This window comes from Protopterus annectens, chromosome 5.part0 (assembly GCF_019279795.1).
Source record: "Protopterus annectens isolate FY-2018-M chromosome 5.part0, PAN1.0, whole genome shotgun sequence".
NCBI lineage: Eukaryota > Metazoa > Chordata > Ceratodontiformes > Protopteridae > Protopterus > Protopterus annectens.
The window spans coordinates 213,042,551-213,065,619 of NC_056735.1; the positions used below are offsets into that span (position 1 = coordinate 213,042,551).

The window sequence follows — 23,069 nt, forward strand, 5'->3', positions numbered from 1 at the left end:
GGTTAGGGACACAAACTCACCATTTATCTGGCATTATTGCTTTAGCCAAATATAAATTATAAAATTAGTATCTCACTGGTAGTATTATCAGGCTATCTGAAATCTAGAACTGGATATAACAGCCTTTCCAACATTATCTAGTGCATTTTTGGGGTTAAGGTCAATAAGGGGAGTAACTATTGTACTGTACTGGGGATGCAAACTTCCTATAGTGCTCACTGTCCTTAAAACCCCCATTATAGAATGTAATTTCTATTTTGGGATTCATGTTACTAGACACAACCTCACAGGCTCCAAAAAAAAAAAAAAAAAAAATCAGACATCTAAACAACCTGAGCTATCAGGAGACTGAAGGCTCTGTCACTGTATTCAGTGTCCTGTAGACTAGACTCCCATTTAATGGAAAGCAATTTACAGTGAAATCTCTGGAAGAAGAATTTCCTGGTGTTCTGGCCTAATTATCTTTATGCATTTTTTAATTCCACCTCAGATCACCCTTAGCAAAGGCAGTATGTCTACTGGGAGTTAAGTTAAAAAAGACAAAACAAAGTGAAACACATTTTAAAACTATGTCATCAAAAGCATGTGCGTGACCACACATTGCCAATTTTGTTAATTTTCTGATATGCTTAATTCCAACTGAAATATTAAGAACTGTAACCTTTCATTTGGGCGATGAAGCTAAATCTTCATGAATGAGGCCACTTTACCTTTATGATAATTTAAAGTGCCAAAGCTTTCTTTTAATGGAAAACAGATGGTTTGTGAGAGGACAGTAAGACAGCCTCCAGTTAAACAGAGAGAATTTGAGATCATATATTTCTTCATTAGAAATAGCCAGCAAACAGTTTTGATATAACACCATGGCTAAAATATAGGTATACACTATTTTGTTCTGAAATCTAAAAAAAAAAAAAAAATTAGAAATAGAAGAAGAAAAACATACTGAAGTTAGACCTGGAGGTATAAATAAAACTAATGGATTAAAGTTCCATGCCAAAACATATCTGAGAAGAAAAGTATCTAAAACTTTTGCTCATTACTCAAAGTCTGTGTATGCAGACAAAAATGGTTTAAGATATACAGTGCAGTCAATTAATAGAATCTATAGCACCTTAGTGAGAGAATCTTTGTCAATAAGTACTCTGTAATCCAAACTGTGCCCTTTCCCATTACTCCATGGTTGCTCATTCCTTAACAGATCATCCCATTTGGCCAGTTACTACATAAAATTTATTAATCATGGATCAGGACACTCAGCTGCCAGCAGTAATTGATAAACAGCACCTTCAATCAGTAGGACTGTTCACTGTCAGTAGCAATTTGCATTTTGAATATATGATAACAGGTCTTGATGCTTTCTACAACAGTAGGTCATATAACCTTTAAAATGGCAATTTTGTTTTTATAACAGAAATCAATTTGCATTCATTGCAATTCAACAGAGAGAATGTGCTTATCTAAATGAGGAAGGTATTATATCTCTTCATATTCTGAGGGCTTGTCTTACACCCTAATAAAACATATGGAACGTGAGCATCAGTGTTACTGTGTATGCAAGTCATGGGTAATGTCAACAACAAAATAATTCAAAAATGGATAAAATGACATTTTGGAAGGTCAAGAGGGTATCAAGTGTACTTATTCAACTTAACGTGTGTAAACTAGACCCCATATTTTAAGGTTAAGGAAGTTTCTAAACAATAGCAGTTATATTGGATGATATAATCTGCCAATGGCTCATGGGAAAGCAAGTATTTGAATTAGATTACCCATATTTTTTTTTATATTTTGGAAAAAGCAATGGAGTATGTGCTACCCTAATAATGAACAAAACATATAAACTATATTAGCATTGCATATTTTTATTCTTTCTCTGGATAACAACAACTATTTAATAGAGCTATCTTTGTTTGGTTAATAGGCACAGAAATAAATTTTGGCTAGGAACACAAAGCAAATGTGACTACTATACCTTATAGTGTACATTTTGTTTGGACTCTGCAGTAGTTGGGAATACTGTAGTACAACATTTTAATAGATTTAACAGAAAAGTATCAGAAAATCATTCTTAGCTGGTAGACAAATTCACTAGAATATAATGAAGTATTTGAGGCATTCACTTTTGTACTAAATCTTTGGTGAATCACACAAAGGCATAGTAACAGAAACGTTTGCTACCAAAACCTGATATTAATCTTTGAATATGAAAATACCATTAGTATGGCTTACCTTAAAAATTTCCTTATATTTTCTGCTTTCATCTCAAACAGAAACTTCTTCTTGAAGTTTGGAATTATGATGTCTTCATTTTTTTCATTTGATGATTTCCCAAACCATCCTGCAATCAAGATATTTTACTAATAACTAATAATAAGAGAACGTTACATATATGTAGTTTTCCCTGATTGTTTAAATAATGGTGCAAAGCAGAGACCACAGCATAAATGTATGGTGCAAAACAGGGACCACAGCATAAATGTATACACAAGAAAACAATGTATAACCTTATTTAAAAATGAACTAGTATAAATTTGCTGAAAATTTGATTTCTCACAAATAGAAGATCGCTAATTTTTCAGTCTGCTTTGCTTTATGAAAGTCACAGTTCTCAACACCTGACTTACTGAGTACATATTCTAGTCACCCCATTTGAGAAACATACATTATTTGAATAAATATTCAGCTAAAAAAGCATGTCTGCAGAGGAGTGTATCCTCAGTGAGGGTCTTTGTCCTCACACCACTAATCTTCAAATTAGGAATAAGAATAGGAACTTTATTTACTCCATTTTCTCTGTGTTGGTACAACCTTGCGGGAAAATGTGTTTAGAGATGTGAGGTACAAGGGTATGGACCTACTCTGGCAGTATAGGACGGTATAACATGTCAGTGTGATTTCCATTTCCTAATGTATCTTGTGATGATTTTCAAAGCGGTGATAAGTTCATCCATGGCAGACGATGCCTGGAAATATAGCTTCGAAACTGTCAAGATTATTCTCTCAGCCTTTTTGCATGCTTGAATACATTTGTGGTGCTTCATTAGTTAGTTACATTCAGTACAGTATCACCTGACTAATGGTTTACAGTTTTCACAGACATCTCCATAAATGGCACTCTCCTGTAAGACATTGCATAAAATTTGTCATTTTATACTATACAAAATGACTTATATCTGATAATGATCTTTCTTCAGATAACGATTTTCTGTCCTTTTTCCTTATTATTTATTGTTTATTTATATACTCATTATTTAGAGACCAAGTTATTCTGACTAAGCCAGTCTCCCCTCTATATGAGAGACCCAAGGTGGCATTCATACTGACTAGAGTAATTAGAGCATATAACAACCCTCGTAAACTCTATCCCCTGACAGATCTGAAGTGGGACTTTTTAATAAAAACTGGGTACTGTATGAATTGCAAATCACTGTAGCTAGCTTATTAGAATTAAAGCTATACACTCTCTATATATAATATCCCACTTGTACAAAAAATGATGTGTGTATATGAATGTGTGTGTGTGTGTGTGTATATGAATGTGGGTGTGGGTGTGTGTGGGTGTGTGTGTGTGTGAATATGAATGTGTGTATGTGTGTGTGTGTGTGTGTGTGTGTGTGTGTGTGTGTGTGTGTGTGTGTGTGTGTGTGTGTGTGTGTGTGTGTGTGTGTGTGTGTGTGTGTGTGTGTGTGTGTGTGTGTGTGTATTTCATTAAGTATTACTTTAGATGAAACTAGAATCACTTTTGTCTGTTCCTGTTCTTCTGCAAACATTACTGACTAAGCAGAGCAAGACTCTCTAATACTGAGGATAAGAACATTCCTTTTCCCACAAGTGTTGTGCAGTATTCATGTTAGTATTTTTAAGGGTTCTGAAATATAAAGGTGCACTCACAACATGTTGGTTGTCATGGCAGTTTGCTCTTCCAAAGACAATGCTATTTTATGTTTTTTTTTAACTGCATGACATTTTTGTAAGATTTTTTTTACTGATCATGCACTCGTAAGTGTGAGTGTATGTGTTGTATACGTCTGTGAGTATGTGTGTGTGTCTGTGAGTTTGTGCGTGTGTGTGCATGTGTGTCTGTGAGTATGTGTGTGTGTGTGTGTGTGTGTGTGTGATTAGTTTACCTTTATTTTGTTTAGATATCTTTGCTTGCATTGATGTTTGTTTTTACTGTCTTTGCTCAGTACTTATCATAATGTCTTTGCTTAGTACATATTAGGCTGAAAATATAAATATTTTTCCAAAAATGATGTGCAGCAGAGAATGAGCAATGATTCTATTTATGGTTTTAATAATGATTGCAGTTTCTCTGAGAAATAGTGATCTTGAATTGCAAAAAGGGCTAAAAGGTATGATGGAGCAATGCCCATTACATGTGGTTATAGGAGGGGCTTGACCTTTGAAAAAATGATTATGTTAAATTCTTACATATTTGCATAGATGCATGTTCTTCTTAAGAGCATACATTTAGGACTTATATTTTTATTTACTGACATTTGCTTACAGGGAAAGTCCAACTGGGTAATAAACACCCATTTTCAGTGGGGGCCCGGAGATAAGAGCTCCAGAGAGTTAGCTAACATCAACTAAAACAGTAGCATAGATATAATTTAAAAAAGCAGATATACATACAGTTTGATAGTGGAATACATAGGCTATAATAAAGCATGAGAAGACACCAGTAATACAATAATAAAAAAAATGGAAAAAATTAAATATGGCAATCATTGTATACAAAAGTATTAGATGTACAGTCCATTGTGCTAGGAAGAAATATAAAAAAAGATATGTCCCCCTCCTAAGAATGGGGAGAGGGCAGGTGTTGAAAGATGCAGATCAATTATGACATTACAGGCTGCATGTAGAAATACATGAGTTATCATGTTTACAACTCATGCATTTCAACAGTGGTGAATGGAGACTTTAAAGGAAACAACTAAATTGTGTGATCTAACTGGAATAGGGTTGTGCTCTATTACATCATCAGTAACGATTACCTGTGAACAAGCAACAGGTGGGGTAATTCATTTTCATCTACACACTGCCTCAGTATGTATACACTCATTATAGCCAATTTACTAAATATATACACCTCAGATATATAACTGAAATCAACAAGGCCAGCCTGAGATGAAATAGAGCACTAGAGAAAGGACTCAGTGGGGGCTCCATTGTTGCACACTAGCCTGCCTGCACCTCAATAGACAACCACTAACATGCAGGCTCAAAGATTCCTGAATTTTGTCAATGCAAAAGAAGAAACCAAAGCACATGGATAAAACCCACACAGAGACAGGGAGTTCATGCAGACTCCACACAGAAGGTATCATAGCTAAAAACTCAACCAGAGAATCAAGGGGTGTTAAATGCCAATGCTACTCATTGCAATACTCTGCCAAACATTCATTCAGTTAACAAATGAGATCAATTGCTGTCACACACATCCTGCCCAGACTGCCACAGATGGACATTTATTTATTTCATTTATTATTTATTTTACATTTATTTACCGGGAAAGTCCGACTGGATATATGTCCATTTTCAGCGGAGACCCGGGGAGAAAAGCTCCAGAAAGCAGAGTACAAATACATTAGGAACAATAGAAACATTTAGAGATAAGTATAATATGCAGTTTTCAGTAGGGTTAAAAACTTAGATAAAACATGGTAGACAACATCAAAATCATGTGGCTTCAGTTTCAGAAAATAATACACGCAGTTATGGGCTAAGTTCCATCAAGGATTCATACACTTATTAGAGTATATGTTTGAAATGCTTAGGGAGAGTTTACAGAAACAGCGGGTGGTGATTAGTCAGGGTTTAAGCAGGGACATTGCCAATGTTGTTAGAAGTGTAGTTTGAGGCTTTTTTTGAACTGGGTTAAGGAGGATTGGTGAGTAAGTCTGGCAGGTAGCCTATTCTAAGTTTTGGCTACTGAGTTGGCGAATAGATAGTCCCCAGCCACATTTATGCTCTTAGTTGTTTGTGCCAGCAGTTTGTCAGCAGAGCGTAGTGACCTCAGGTTGCTGTATGGTTTGATGATCTAATTTAGTGCTGGTGTTTTTTTGGGTTGATACAGTATTTTGTGGGTTATTACAAGTTGGTTGTATCAGAGAAGACTGGGCCACTCCAGCCATCTTATTTGAGTTAGGTTGATACAATGGTGGGTCCTAGAGGTAGCACCTGTAGCAAATCTAGCAATATGGTTGTAACAACTAACAAATTTTGTAAGGGTGGTTTGGTTCAGGTTAGTGAAGAGGGGGAAGGCATAGAAGAGGGTAAAAAGTAGGTGGGACCGAGCGATACTGGTTCTTGCAAAAGGAGTGAGGAAGGGTTTGATCCTGTATAGGGAGCCCAGTTTTTTGTTGACAGAGTTGATGGTTTTATTGACATGGGTATCGTATTTTAGGGCGTTATTGACTGTGACACCCAGGAGTTTTGTGTGACTATCTGGGGATATAATAGTGCCATTGTTGGAACTTACAGTAAAGAATGGTGAGGAGGATTTGCAGGTGGGGAAAAGATGAGCAGTTTAGTTTTGTTGGGGTTTAATAGAAGCTGATGGTTTGTGAACTATTTTTCTACATCATTGAAAGTATTCTGGGTGAGGGTCATAAGCTCAGTTGAGGAGGAGAAGGTGGTACATATTACAGTAGAGTCATCTGCGTATTGGATGCAGGTGGCCTTGGGAGTGATGGTGGGAAGGTCATTGATAAAGACTGAGAAGACTAGTGGTCCAAGTATAGAGCCTTGGGGGACTCCTAGCATAATGGGTAGACATGTAGATAGGGTATTCTAAAACTGTTTGTTGTCTATCAGACAGGTAAGATTGGAACCAGTTAATAGAGCTACTATTCAGTGACAGTTCCTTCAGGGTACAGAGAAGCAGTTGCTGATTGACCATATCAAAGGCCTTAGGGAGATCTTGGAAGAGAGCAGAGGTAAGTTTGTTATTGTTTTGGCTGATGTTGATAGAGTTAGAGAAGGATAGGAGGGCTGATGTGGTGCTGTGGTATGGCCTAAAACCATGCTGAGAGTTGGTCAGTAGTTTATTTTGGGTGAGATAGTGCATTAATTGGTTGTGGACGCACTTTTCCATAATTTTGGCCAATGGTGATAGTATAGCTATTGGTCAGAAGTCTGAGAGGTCTAAAGAATTCCCTCCTTTATGACGGGGAATGACATGGGAAACCTTCAAGAGACAGGGGATAGTGGCTTCAGTCATGGTGCGGTTTATTATGATCGAGACAGGGTATGCAATGGCATCTGCCCCTTTTTGTAAATATTCTGGTGGGAGGAGATCAGCTGCCAGGGTAGTGGGCTTTAGTTTGTTAATTAGAGCTCGGATGGTGGATGTAGTTACAGGTTGGAAGGCGAAAGGTAAATATTGATACAACGCTGATGTCTGACTGTGATGGAAAATGAAAAAAGAAAAACATTATGGTAAACTTACTTTTAGCTATACTGCAACCACTCAGCCCACATATACAGTCATTTCCATTACACAAAATCCATCTACCCATCAGTTATAACCACTTTATTGATGGCACACCTCAAACATCTGATTGTGCTAAAAACAGGCTTAGTGAAGTATGCCAGCTGGCTTCATACTATCTCAACAAAGCAAGCATAATGATTGCTTAACTTAAACAAATGACAACAATGCCCATCACTTTCATTTACAGACAACCCTGTATCCAGAAATTAAAGCCAATGTTATTGACTGTATATACCTTAGATATCAGAATGAAATAAAAAAAATAATTGGCCATAGTTATTTTAACCTCCACGTATAACCACACAGATGTGACCATCAATTACAGCCAATTGTGTTGTTGTGACAGTAGACTTTAGATGTTTGATTTCAATCAAATGAATGAATAAATACGTAAGTAACTGCCACATAGCTCACAAGTGTCAGAATACAGTGTGTGACCCACTGCAACCAAATACCTCTCAACATCTTAAATAATGAGTCAAGCAAAATGCTAAAAATGATGAAGAACAAAAGAACAAAATCAGGCTCAGATACTGCCTTTATATATTCAGAAAGTTGTTAGAATAACAGGATTTACTGTACATCAACTTGCATAAATGTTAAGGTTTTCACCTCACAGATACAAGATGTAGGGTTTAATTCTGATTTCTAGTTATTGGCTAGGCTTATAATAGCCTATAAACTGATAGCCTACTATTTACCTATGAAGCTATGCTTTTTCTGAAGGCTGTTAAGACTGTAACACAAAATGTTGGCCATTATTTAATAATTGCAGTCCTCACTGATTTGTCAGAGCATCACAAAATATACAAGAAAACAGAATAAAGCATGAGGGAAAACAAGGGGCAACTGAGACCTTCTATGCCACGCACCTCTCATCTTTGCTCTAGAGGTCTGTACAAAGCCAACAATAACGAAAGTCCTAACAGTGAATATCATTTTTAAACATAACAATAATTCACTCAAAAATGAAATCAAGATGTTTTCTTTCAATATTCATTATTTGAATAAAAAGAAGTTTAGGGCCATAATGTCTAGTTTTACTTTAATGACTAAGTGATTTATCAGAAAAAAATCAATGTTTCAAGGGTTAGACAAAATAAAGTGGTTAAATTAGGACTGTTCTGGAAAATCACTATTTTTACCCCCCCACACACACACGGGGGTGTAGCAAGGATTTTCAAATTTGTACTCACAGCTCTCAAACTGTTACCCCCCCTCCCCAGCCAAGCTACGGCCATTCTCGTAATTCATGGTTCGCTCTTTTAATGTCAATGAATAGGCATTCACTGTAATGCCTCTTCAGTAATATAATACAGATTCACTCAAACTCGGTTACTTGAATTGAAAATGAACCTGAAAGTCAGTTCTTTGAAAAATGCAGCATGGTAGTTGGGGTAGAGGATTCGTGCTTTTGTTTTCTGTAACTAAAGTACAGGTTTTGAACTTGAGTAAATTACTAACCACCTGCTACCCCTAACTAGGGTGTTTTCTTCACACACACCCCTACCTACCTCTTAGTGCAAGAAATATGGACAAAGCCTAAAATAAGCAGGGACAGATATTAAATAATGCTCTCGTGAACTTAGAAACTTGCTAGAATAACAGGATTTGTGCTAGTATGAATTTTTCTAAAGGACATAAAGTCTGAAATTCAAATGCCTGTCATTATTTAGCAACTTTAGCCTTCAATGATTTTCTAGAAAATCACAAAATTTATGAGGAACAGACAAAAATATGGGGCAAAAATCTGGACATTCTGCAAAATCTGGACAGTTGAGAGGTTTGCTACCTACCTACCTCTCAGACACACACACACACACACACACACACACACACACACACACACACACACACACACACACACAAATACCTCTTAACCTCTTAAAGCAACAAACCCATAAATAAAACTGAGGCAAAGGCCCAAAAATAAGGACATTTTTTTAAATATTGCTCTTATAAACTTAGAAAGATAATAGAATAGTAGTAGGCCTTGCATTAGTACGAATTTTCTGCAAGGTATGAAATCTGAAACTCAAATGTCTGCAATTATTTTCCAACTTCAGTCTTTAATGATTTGCCACTAATTTGCCAGAAAAACGCAATTTTATGAAAAACGGACCAAAAATGTGATGCAAAAATATAAAATTGCCAGACAATACAGCTGGGAACCTGTCAAAGAAAGGACACCATTTAATATGAGCACTGTTAACTTGAGCAGCTGACAAAATTAGAGAATCTGCATGCATTTCTGAAATAAAAGTAATGTATAACTCTGATCATTACAGTTATTTATAATTGTAAACCCTCCACGTTTTCTTCCAAAATTGCTATTTTGCGGAGGGATTATTAGGGGGAGAGCAACATTTTGAGCCAAAATTCGGGACACTTGAGAGGTTTGGATATTCCTAATACTATAAAGTGATTTATTTGCACGTACCTCTCAACCTCTTAATGCAGGAAATCTGGACAAGGCCAAATATATTGGGGGAACATACAAACAGTACTAAAACTTGATCTTGTATGAACTTAAGACATGCTTTAGCATGCATTTTTCTGAAGGTTATGATGTCTGAAATGTAACGTCTGTCATTATTTAGTGACTACATTCCTAAATGATTTACCAGAAAAGTTTTATTTTGCATTTTACAGCACAGACACTGATAAATATCTACTAAACAAAGCAATGCAGTCTCACAATGAAACTAGACTTAGCATTAAAACTCCTCTGCCCTTGAAACCTCATATTTATTGAAACAGCATTGAAACCCACATTCAAAGAAAATACATTTTGCCAGTAGCAGATAAAGATTAACTTTGGGCTGTTTTCAAATCATAGGCCCCTTGCACATGAAACATACACTTGCTCTTTGATACACCTTCCTGATTGTATTACATTATATTCCTTATGCAATACAGTACAGTTGTTAGCGTTTTAAATTTATTGTTTTGAACTTTTTTGCAGTAAACAATGAAACAAAATGCATGCACCAATAATGACAAAACAGCCCAATTCAGAACATTTCCATCATAAAAGTCTACTCAAACTTCTACGGTCCACCAGTATCAGTAAATATGCACAATCTCTGAACTAGTAAAAGCCATCTACATAATTCCACATTAAAGAAATCTGTAACTAATGAAGAGGTTGCTGCTAGCAAACAACTTTATATTTCATTGTTTCATCTACAAATAAAGTGCCTGTTGCCCTTGAGGAATAAATTGCCTATGTTGCATTAAAAAATGATATGCTAGTAATATTGCAATAGGGAATGGATGGCAAACTGATAACAGGTTCATAGTTACTACTAGATATCTTCACCAAAAAGTACTACAGCATCCACCCCTTTTTACAACACAGTACAGTATCAGCAATGCATCTACCTACTGTGGGAGAAGAACCCACAGCGTTGCATCAAAAGTAATTACACTACCTGTTGTGCTATTAACAATACAAGCAAACTCAGCATAAGCAGCACTAAACTTTAGTTCCCCTGCAGCTCTCAGCTCCTTGCAAAATGTACTCGACACTCAGCTGTATCTCTGAACTTTGCAGCACAAGAAATCTGGAAAAAGCCAACATTTATTGCGGGGGGGGGGCAAAAGGACAAAAACCAGGGACACATTTTAAACATTGCTTGTATAATTTTGGAAAGTTGCTAGAATAAAATGCTGTGTTACCACCATGCATGTCTTGAACCCAGAACCATATGCACTACATTCAGTGCAACATACCACTATGCTAAATCAGCAGTTTGAAAAATAGGAAGACTGAAATTTAATGGCTATCATTTAGATAGCTCTCAACCTCTTAGCATAAAAAACCTGGACAAACAAAGCCAATAATGAGGGAATACAAATTCAGTTCTCACTTCACACCTTAGCACAAACAACCTGGACAAACAACAAAAACAGTAATGGGGGAATACAACTTCAGTTCTCACTTCTCAACATAGCTGGGGAATACAACTTCAGTTCTCACTTTTCACCACAGCTGGGGAATACAACTTCATTTCTCACTTCTCACCATAACTCACAACTGTTAGAAAAAAAAATCTGAATGAAGTTCAGAACTGTTGGTGGTTAGGGACTTTAGGCTCTTTTTACCATGAAGCAAAGGTACATGGTTTGAGCCTAAACACCTGTAGCCAGCAGGTGTATTACATGGGGGACATTTTCACACACACACTCTCTCCTTTCCTGATAATCCATTCATGCTGTTCACCCGATTTCCTTCAGCACAATGATAATCCATTTGCGATTTCCTTGCCCCTCCACTACAACCAGCAATGATTATCCATGCGGCTGCCTCCACCATAATCCAATACATTCAAGCTATCACTGCTATGCACATTTACCACTCACAGCCAGCCAGCCGGACATGACGTGATGTGAGCTCAATTCTGACTGGCTGGTATGTAGCCATGTGCTGGTTCTGCTGCAATTGCAATTACTCTATGGTTCTGGCACCCAGCATCCTTAAAAAAAATGTAATTTAAAGGAGTCGGCATCCTTAAAGCCGGAGAACGCTGTTTTAAAAATACTTAAAGGAGCCAACGCTGTTTAAGAAACAAAAATATGTATTTTTTTTAATTAAAAAGCTACCCCCTCTTCTAAAGAAGTTGTACTGAAATCAGTACAGTGCGTATGCCTCCTGACGTCCCTGCCCACACACACACACACACACACATACACGCACACACACACACACACGCACACACACACACACACACACACATGCACGCACGCACACACACACACACACACACACACACACACACACACACACACACACACACACACACACACACACACACAATTTATAAGATCACCAGTCTACATATATGCATGTGGGAGGAAATGAGAAAACCTGGTAAAATACCAACGTGGACACCTGGAGGATGTTCGCATATAGCAGGAACCTCAAGTGGGAACCAAACAGAAGAATCAGACCCACTGAATTAACTGAACTAATATGTCACCAATTTTTTAAATTCAAGTCTAGTAAAAAAATAAGTCAAATGTGGATCTCAAATGTCAGGATGTAAGTATTTTTGCTGAAGACAAACCTGTTATCCAAGGGGCAATTATGCAGGTAAATAAAATGTGATGACTTTTTTCTGCAGTCTTTGCTTTTATTTTCTTCATTCCCTTCTTCAGAGACTGCACTAGAGAGCCCTGTCTGCCTGAAAGTTACAGAATGCTGCAGTAGTTACATGACAAAAGTATTTGATTGTGAGTGTTGAGAGCCCACTTCCACAAAATTTCTCTTTTCCCATAAATTGGTAGGATCTCAGAAATAATTCTATTCTGTAAAGAATGTGAGGTAAAGCCTGTTGCTTGGGGAGTATGGAATGCTTGTTCTACAGAACACAAATTTTGTGGGGTTTTTTTCCTCACTTTTATGTTCATAATTTTCAGGAAGGTGTTAGCCCATGGTGCACATCCCATAATAGATTCATGTTTTTCTTCATAAACTTTATGAATTTCTCTTTGCTGAAACATGATCCATTTGCGCGCGCACACACACACACACACACACACACACACTTTCTCTCTCTCTCTTAAATACATTACTTACCTTCTTTACTGGCTGCAAAAAAAAAAAAAAAAAAAAAAAAGCTCCTGCCTATGCTTCTGTACACTAATGTATTGTTTCACTTTCAGTCATAGACAGGCCGAGCCAATAGCACAGGCTGCTAGCTGCTTCAGGCAGCAGGTTGGTGACATGCTAGCTGAGAGACATTTTGGACATCCTCAACAGTTAAATGTACTGGTCAGAGCAAGTTTTGCAAGCCCAAAGCCTGGCAGTTTTGAAAACAGCTCAGCAAAGAATTGAGACATTTTTTTTTAAACTCGGGTTACCTTGGAACTCAGTACATGTGCATGTGTGAAGTGTCAAGAAGCTGGAACAAAACAAAATGTTGGGGAGTCAAACATTATTATTTTAATTTAAAAATTGCTGGCTTTTCAAATGTAATACTATTTTGTTTTATTTTTCATTTACAACTGGGGCTACAGCCCAGTGGCCAGTGCCATAAGCTGACCCTGGTAAATCCTGACTGGTCTCTTATTTGGTAAACTGCATATAAAAAGTAATCATTTTCTAGGTTAATTTACCACAACTGATTTTGTTGCACAACACCTATGTGGCTCCTCATCAATTTGCAGCAGTGTGTACATTGTCTTTCCCTGAAGGTGTATTATGTAAGAAGGGCTCATCCGCAGATTTTCTTCATATTATCGGTAAAGGAGCTTCACTGAGCTAATTAAGGACATTATTTGTTGAACTTTGCAATTATCAGTAACAACAACAACAACAAAAGTGAGCAGGTTTCAGTCAATGTATGATATGATTTTATCAAGAGGGTTTTATTATTGTCAAAATATTCACAAAAAAGTTCTGTGAAACTTGAGAAAATTTCATAATCTGTTGAAATAATTTAATTTAATATGTTACAAATGAAAACACCAAACTTGACTTATGTTTGTCTATATTCACTTTATTTGCTTGTTGACTATGGTAATACATTGATCCCGCTAGCTATTTTCAAGTTTAGCCCAGGATAACCAAGATAAAGCATAACAAACGTCCGTGTAGTTAAAGCAGAATTTACAGAGCATATAAAATATGTTAACAGCACTTTGAAACCACATAAAATAGTATTTACAAAGAAAGTTGTGATGCCCATGCCCTAGTCCAGCAATCAAGGAGCCTCAGTCCTAACCACTAACACCAGATATATATATATGTCTCATATATGAGGAAAGGATAACAAATATATACAGTAAGTGCAATTTTCCTTAAGGGCACACAGAGATCACAGTCAGTCCAGGGCGGTCGCTCTCTTGCTCCCCAGATCCCCAAAAAGACTCCCAACTAGCACAGCCATAGGGTTCAGATCTCAGCCTAGTGGGCATGCTAAAATCTCCAGCACCCTCTCTGCCCAACCAGTGCTTCATGTCCCTGCCCAAGTAGCTGACATACACACACTTTGGGATAAGTTTATACAGCCACACAGGCACTCCTGGGGAAGGCTGGCACAGGTTCTTCAGCTGTGCCCCTTTTTCCCAGACTATACAGTAGTAGCAGCTGCCTCCACCCCCTAATAATTATCAGCTACTCAAAGGCCCTTGAAAGGGTGCCCAATTATTACTGTGCAATATTATTATCTAATTGGTAAGTGTGACTAAACAGTCAAAGCTTATTTGGAGTGACTTGGAGAGTAAACTCTATAAATATGCAATGTACTCTGGAGCTTAAATTATCTCTACACAAACCAGCCACAGCTAAAAGGTTTTAAAGTATTTAATAATAAATAATTAAAACCACAAGACAATACTTTCTACTACACAGTGCTAGTCAAAAGTTCAGAGATCACACAGAAATACTTAAAATAATTCAGTAGTACAGTTCTGACATCAGAGAGAAACACTTAGTCTGATCTTTCTAGTTTCTAGCTATTTCTAAACGAAAACACAAGTCTAAGACAACTTACATGTGAGCAAGAGGCAGTGCTGTGCGTTGGATGATCAAGACAAAAATACTTAATGCCTTCTGATTCTCTCTGTTTAAATTGTTATTGCAGTTCTGATAAACATTACATCATTCTTTCACTTTCTTGGGGTTCCTAGTCTGACAGATACTATATTCTTTTGTTATCTTGTAGCTGCAGGAAACTACATCAATAAAAGACATTCCATATGTAAACTCTAGTAATTATTCCTTAAGTTAAAACAATAGAAAGAATGTGCTAGCCCAGACAGAATGACTCCGAATCTTTAACTTCAAAGGACAGCCATAAAGTAATTATAACTTCAAAGGACATACAAGAAATGTTTGACTTAGCTTTCTTTACAGCAGAGGGCAATGTTGCTACATTGTTTTAAGTTCAACATTTCACAGCATATTCTTGCATTTAGGAAAACAAACCTGTATTTCAACATTTATATTTACAAATGACAGAATTATCTGCACAATTCTATCTGGCTAGGCTGGCAGCCTTCACACCCGCCCTCCAGAGAACTCAAGCTAGTTTTTCAAGTGACCCATGAGAAACGCCGCTTGAGAGGGTCAGGTCTATCTGAGTGTACCTCACCCCATTCCCTGTCTTGAGAGCCCATCTGCATTGGCATTGCTAACCCCCCTGCGGTGCTGCACTGACATATATGCTTGCAACCCCAGGCTCCATCTTAGCAACTTGGCATTTTGCTGGCTGGATCTGTTTAGCCATGTTAGGGGGTTGTGATCTGTCATAACAGTGAATTTCCTTCCATACAGATAAGGCTGGAATTTCTGCAGTTCCTGCACTATGGCTAGACATTCCTTCTCTACAGCTGCATAGATTCCTCCCTGGGTTGGAGCCTACGACTGAGATAAACCACTGGGTGCTCATCCCCCTCTGAAGAAATCTGGCTAAGTACAGCCCCCATCCCATGGTTTAAAGCATCTACCTGCACAACAAATTATTTGCTATAATCTGGACTGGCTAACACAGGGGGTCCTCCCAAAGCTTTTTTTAAGCTTCTGGAATGCCTGCTCACATGCTGGGGTCCACACTATCTTATCTGGCCTGTTCTTCCTTGTCGGATCTGTGAGAGGAGCAGCTATGGCACTATAACTGGGGATGAACTTTCTGTAGTACCATGCTGTCCCTAAAAATGCCCTCACCTGCTTTTTAGTAACAGATGCAGGCCATACCTGAATGCCTTCCACTTTGGCAGGTTCTGGCCTTATCTTACCACTCTCCACTCTATGTCCTAGGTAGGAGACCTCTGCCATACCCACCTGACATTTGCTTGGCTTAATGGTCAGCCCTGCCCTCTGTAGTCTGTTCAGCACCTCTCTGACATGCTGAAGGTGCTCTGGCCAGGAATGGCTGTAGATGGCAATATCTAGGTAAGCAAGGGCAAACCCTCCTGCTCTTGCTAGGATATTATCTACCAGCCTCTGAAAAGTTGCTGGGCCATTCTTCATCCCAAAGGGCATCTTTGTGAACTCATACAAGACAAAAGGAGTCACAAAGACTGACTTCTCTCTAGCAATGGGAGTCAAGGGCACCTGACAGTAACCCTTGGTAAGATCAATGGTTGTAAGATACTTAGCCCCACCCAGCTGCTCTAGGGACTCATCTGTCCTAGGCATGGGGTAAGCATCCAACTCTGTGTGACTATTTAATTTCCTGCAGTCCACACAGAACCTGGTGCAGCCATCCTTCTTTGGCACCAGCACCACTGGGGAGGCCCAAAGACTGTTGGACTCTTGAATCACCCCTCGTTCTAACATCTCCAGTACCTCCTCCCTCAGAGTCTGTTTGCTCTCTCAGGCAGTCTATAAGGGGCCTGCCTAATAGGCCTTTGGGGTCCTTTATCCACCTGGTGCTGCACCAGGGGGGTGCACCCTGATTTCCCAGTGAACATGTCCCCAAATTCTTGCAACACTGCTCGGATTTCTCAAACCTGGGTAGGAGATAGCTGCTGAGACATTGCTACCCCTTCCACTGAGGTGTCAGCCTGAGCTTCACTGAGGAGATCAGTCCCCAGATCTCTCTCAGACTCCTCCTGAAATCCACTGCAAATGCTCAGCACAAGGGCCTCCCTATCATGGTAAGGATTTATCATGCTAACATGGTACAATTTGCACCCCTGCCATCCACCCAGCAGTTCCACCATGTAGACAACACCACCTACCTTTCTCACCACCTTGTAGGGACCCTCCCAAGCTGCTCACAGCTTTTTGTGTCTGACAGGAATGAGAACCATTACCTGCCACCCCACAACATGCTCTCTAGCTAGAGCATTCCTGTCATACCACACCTTTTTCTGTTGTTGGGCTTCTACCAGGTTCTCTAGGGCCAAGCCCACAAGCTCCCCAAGCCCTGTTCTGAGGTTTAGGATGTACGCCGTAACAGACTCCCTTTGAGACCCGCACTCACCCTCCCACTCATCTCAAATTAAATCTAGAGGTCTCCTCACCCTATGCCCATACAGCAACTCAAAGGTTGAAAAACCTGTGGATTCCTGGGGAACTTCTCTGTAAGCAAACAACAGATGGGGCAAATATTTGTCCCACACCCCCTTAAACTGATCTTCAAATGCCTGTAGCATGGACTTGATTGTAGAGTTTAACCTCTCAACAAGACCATTAGTCTGGGGATAGTAGGGAGTGGTCTACATGTGCTTCACCCCACAGGACTTCCACAGACAAGCCAGCAGGTCTGATATGAAATTGACACCTCTGTCAGTCAGTATTTCTTTTGGGAAACCTACCCTGCTGAAAATCTCAACCAAAGCATTTGCCACCTTCTCTGCCTCAATGGAGGACAAAGCCATCACCTCAGGGTATTGTGTAGCATAATCCACTATCACTAAGATATACCCTTTCCCTGTGGAACTTGAGGTACTCAGAGAACTCACAATATCCTTCTTTGGCACCAGCACCACTGAGGAGGCCCAGGGACTGTTGGACTCTTGAATCACCCCTTGTTCTAACATCTCCTGTACCTCCTCCATCAGAGTCTGTTTGACTCTCTCAGGCACTCTATAAGGGGCCTGCCTAATAGGCCTTTGGGGTCCTTTATCCACCTGGTGCTGCACCAGCTGGGTGCACCCTGATTTCGCAGTGAACATGTCCCCAAATTCTTGCAACACTGCTCGGATTTCTCAAACCTGGGTAGGAGACAGCTGCTGGAACATTGCTACCCCTTCCACTGAGGTGTCAGCCTGAGCTTCACTGAGGAGATCAATCCCCAGATCTCTCTCGGACTCCTCCTGAAATTCACTGCAAATGCTCAGCACAAGGGCCACCCTATCATGGTAAGGTTTTATCATGTTAAAATGGTACAATTTGTGCCCCTGCCATCCACCCAGCTGTTCCACCATGTAGACAACACCATCTACCTTTCTCACCACCTTGTAGGGACTCCCCCAAGCTGCTCACAGCTTTTTGTGTCTGACAGGAATGAGAACCATTACCTGCCACACCACAGCATGCTCTCTAGCTAGAGCATTCCTGTCATACCACACCTTTTTCTGTTGTTGGGCTTCTGCCAGGTTCTCCTGGGCCAAGCCCACAAGCTCCCTGAGCCTTGTTCTGAGGTTTAGGATGTACGCCACAACAGACTCCCTTTGAGACCTGCACTCACCCTCCCACTCATCTCAAATTAAATCTAGAGGCCTCCTCACCCTATGCCCATACAGCAACTCAAAGGGTGAAAAACCTGTGGATTCCTGCGGAACTTCTCTGTAAGCAAACAACAGATGGGGCAAATATTTGTCCCACACCCTCTTAAAATGATCTTCAAATGCCCATAGCATGGACTTGATTGTAGAGTTTAACCTCTCAACAAGACCATTACTCTGGGGATGGTAGGGAGTGGTCTTCATGTGCTTCACCCCACAGGACTTCCACAGACAAGCCAGCAGGTCTGATATGTAATTGACACCTCTGTCAGTCAGTATTTCTTTTGGGAAACCTACCCTGCTGAAAATCTCAACCAAAGCATTTGCCACCTTCTCTGCCTCAATGGAGGACAAAGCCACCACCTCAGGGTATTGTGTAGCATAATTTACTACCACTAGGATATACTTTTTCCCTGTGTAACTTGAGGTACTCAGAGAACCCACAATATCCATAGCTATCTTCTAAAATGGCTCCTCAATCACAGGCAAAGGCATCAAAGAAACTCTCACCTTGTCTCCTGCCTTGCCTATCTTTTGGCACTGCTCACAGGTCCTGCAGTACACTGTTGCATATCTGGAAATTCCAGGCCAATAGAAGTTCTGCATAATATGCCTTTTTGTACATTTTATGCCCATATGACCTGCAAAGGGAATGGCCTATGGCTAGAAGTGTCAGACGGTAGGCTCTAGGCACTACCAACTGCTGTACTCTCTCAGCTTCTAGTTCTCCCTCAGGGGTCCACTCTCTGTATATTAACCCTTTGTCCCATTATACAGATCCCCCTTTCCTTGAGAATCAGGTGCCGCCCTAGCTACCTGCCTCAGGCCTTGCAATGTTGGGTCTGAGAGCTGACCCTGTCTCAACTCTCTCCTTGTAACCCTTCCAAGCTCCCCTTCCACAGGATGTATGGCATCCCCTGAGAGTGGTGCCTCACTGTCAGCCTGGGTACTACTACTACTACTACTCACCTCTGCATTTGCAATCACTCTATCCAGGGGAATATCAGTACCCACAAGCATCTGTGGCTGACCTTCAGTTTCATTGCTACAGAATAGCTCCTTCCCTGAAGTAACCACCTCCCCAGTCCTGGCTGCAAGCATGCAGTCTATCTGGGACTCCCCCAGCCTACTAGACTTACCTGCTTGTCTCCAAGCCTGACTGCGTGTAACTGCACAAGCACATGGTACTGCCCTATCAAAATCATTCCCTATCAGGGCATCTGCAGGTATATCCTCAAACACAACTACTTGCTGGCTTCCTTTTCTACCCTCCCAGTCAAGGTGAACCCTAGCCAAAGGTATTTGTAATGTGATCCCTCCTAAACCCCTGACTGGAGTAGACTGCCCATGCAAGTAGTGCTCCTCTGTAACCATTGCAGGTTTTACAATGGTTATATCAGAGGCTGTTTCTCTCTTGGCAATGGCCTCTTTGCCATTCACTACAATAGGATATAGCCTCTGGTGGTAGTTTGGTACCCTTGTTGTCCCAAGACAACCTACTATTGGCATTTTGTCTTTCCCACTTACTGGCTCCCTCACCTTTTGTTCCCCACCTTACCTCCAAGGACACCTGCATGCTACATGGCCCCACTGGTTGCATTCAAAACATTTAACTCTAGCTCCTGGATGTATACCTGGACTAGTGGCTTCCCCTGCTACTGGCAGATTCTGTTGTGACAGTCTGTGCTGCCCACCATGGGTTCCTTTAGACCCATGAGCAGTACTGGGGGTCCCCTTCCTGTGCGGGGCTGCCCTGCTTGCCAGATATAGGTCTCCCTTCTTCCCCAACTGATTTGAAGTAGCACATTGTCTATCAGCTAACCAGATCCTCATGTCCTCAGGCAAAGTGCTAAGGGCTTGTTCCTTCACCAAAAGGTCTGCCAGCCCTTCAAAAGTGGTGAACTGACATCCACTCACCCACCTATGGAAATAAGTGCTCAATTCAGCAACATATTCACACACTTTCATCTGCCTTGCATCTATGCTCACAAAACTTTTTCCTATACATTTCAGGTGTTAGCTTAAACAGTTCTAAAAGACATTTCTTAACAGCAGTATACTCAAAACATGCAGCAACAGACATTTTAGATAAAATAGTTTCAGCTTTACCATGGAGTAAGGGGGTCAGGAACTGTACCCAGAGCCCTTGGTCAACTTCATACTGTTTACATAGCCTCTCAAACATATGAATGATACTATCAAAATTATCCCCCTCTTTAAACTGCTGAAGAAATTTACTGACCTTTTGTGCTTATGGAGTCCAGTTACTCCCTTACCCATTACCTCCATGACTCTGGTGAAGAGTCAGCATCTCCTTCTCATGCTGCCTCTGCCTCTCTTTTTCCTCAGCCTGCAGACATAACAGTTTGTCATTCTCCTCACTCTCTAGATGCTTCAGTCTCTCGGCTTCTTCTAATTCCACACACCTGGCCTCCAACTCCAGTCTCTTTAGCTCCAGCTGGCTTTTTAAGTCCAGTGCAGAAAGGTTGAGCTCTCCATTCTCCAAGGGTATTATATCTCCACTGCTAGTCTGATTGTCCTCCTGGTTGCTGATTTCTATTACAGCTGGAACCAAGGCTGCAATCATGTCTGCCTTAGTCAGGTTTCCATGCACCAGTCCCCTAGCTTGGCACATCTCCACCAGCTGGCTCCCTGTCAGCTTTCCATACTCCTCTGCTGACATGCTGCCTGCTCACCCTGACTAACTAAGCTAACAAAAGAAATAAAACAATTGTAATCTGAACTCTGAGTATTCACTGCGTGGCTGTTTTAAAGTACAAAACACCTTCAAAGCTCACTGTACACAAGCTACAGGATTCACTCTACCCACACCACTACAAACCAATTAGTATTTGCCATCTAATTAATATGTGATGTGGATATCCCACCTCTGCCAAACAATTATGTGAGGTGGATATCCCAACCACTGCCACCAATTAATATGTGAGGTGGATATCCCAACCACTGCCACCAATTAATATGTGAGGATATCCCAACCACTGCCACCAATTAATATACGATGCCTGTGCCCTGGCCCAGCAATCAAGGAGCCTTAATCCTCACCACTAATACCAGAGAGGGCATCTCCTATATGAGGAAAGGATAACAAATACACACAGTAAGTGCAATTTCCCTTAAGTGCACACAGAGATCACAGTCAGTCCAGGGCTGGTTGCTCCCATGCTCCCCAAGTCCCCAGTAAGACTCCCCACAGGCATAGCTATAGGGTTCAGATCTCAGTCTAGTGGGCAAACTAAAATCTCTAGCAACCTCTCTGTCCAACCAGTGCTTCGTGTCCCTGCCCAAGTAGCTGGCACACACACACTTTGAGATAAGTTTATACAACCAGACAGACACTCCTGGGAAGGCTGGCACAGGTTCTCCAGCTGTGCCCCTTTTTCCCAGACTATATGATAGTACCAGCTGCCACCACCCACTAATAATTATCAGCTGCTCAAAGGCCCTTAAAAGGGTGTCCAATTATTACTGTGCAATATTATTATCCAATTGGTCAGTGGATAATAATATTGCACAGTAATAATTGGACACCCTTTTAAGGGCCTTTGAGTAGCTGATAATTATTAGTGGGTGGTGGCAGCTCTGATAAACATTACATCATTCTTTCACTTTCCTGGTGTTCCCAGGCTAACAGATACTACATTCTTTTGTTATCTTGCAGCTGCAGGAAACTACATCAATGCAATGTACTCTAGAGCCTAAATTATCTCTACACAAACCAGCCACAGTTAAAAGGTTTTAAAATATTTAATAATAAATAATTAAAACCACAAGACAGTACTTTCTAATACACAGTACTAGTCAAAAGTTCAGAGATCACACAGAAATACGTAAAATAATTCAGTAGTACAGTTCGGACATCACAGAAAAACTCTTAGTTTAATCTTTCTAGTTTCTAGCTATTTCTAAAAGAAAGCACAAGTCTAAGATATCTTACATGTGAGCAAGAGGCAGTGCTGTGAGTTGGATGATCAAGACAAAAATGCTTAATGCCTTCTGATTCTCTCTGTTTAAATTGTTATTCCAGTTCTGATAAACATTACATCATTATTTCACTTTCCTGGTGTTCCCAGGCTAACAGATGCTACATTCTTTTGTTATCTTGCAGCAGCAGGAAACTACATCAATAAAAGACATTCAATGTGTAAACTCTAGTAATTATTCTTTAAGTTAAAAGAATTGAAAGAATGTGCTAGCCCAGATGGAATGACTCTGAATCTTTAACTTCAAAGGACAGCCATGAAGTAATTATACCTTCAAAGGACATACAAGAAATGCTTGACTTAGCTTTCTTTACAGCAGAGGGCAATGTTGCCACATTGTTTTAAGTTCAACATTTCACAGAATATTCTTGCATTTAAGAAAA

At 40.0% G+C, this 23,069-nt stretch overlaps 1 protein-coding gene across 1 annotated transcript in view; it reads right to left on the minus strand.

The window, feature by feature from the left end:
- Positions 1-23,069, minus strand: part of LOC122802543 (glutamate carboxypeptidase 2-like) — a 1,225,297-nt gene that overhangs the window by 1,194,816 nt on the left and 7,412 nt on the right. The window contains exon 2 of the mRNA XM_044072203.1: positions 2,233-2,341. Within this exon, the coding sequence (XP_043928138.1) occupies positions 2,233-2,341 (109 nt within the window). The remainder of the gene's footprint in view (positions 1-2,232; positions 2,342-23,069) is intronic.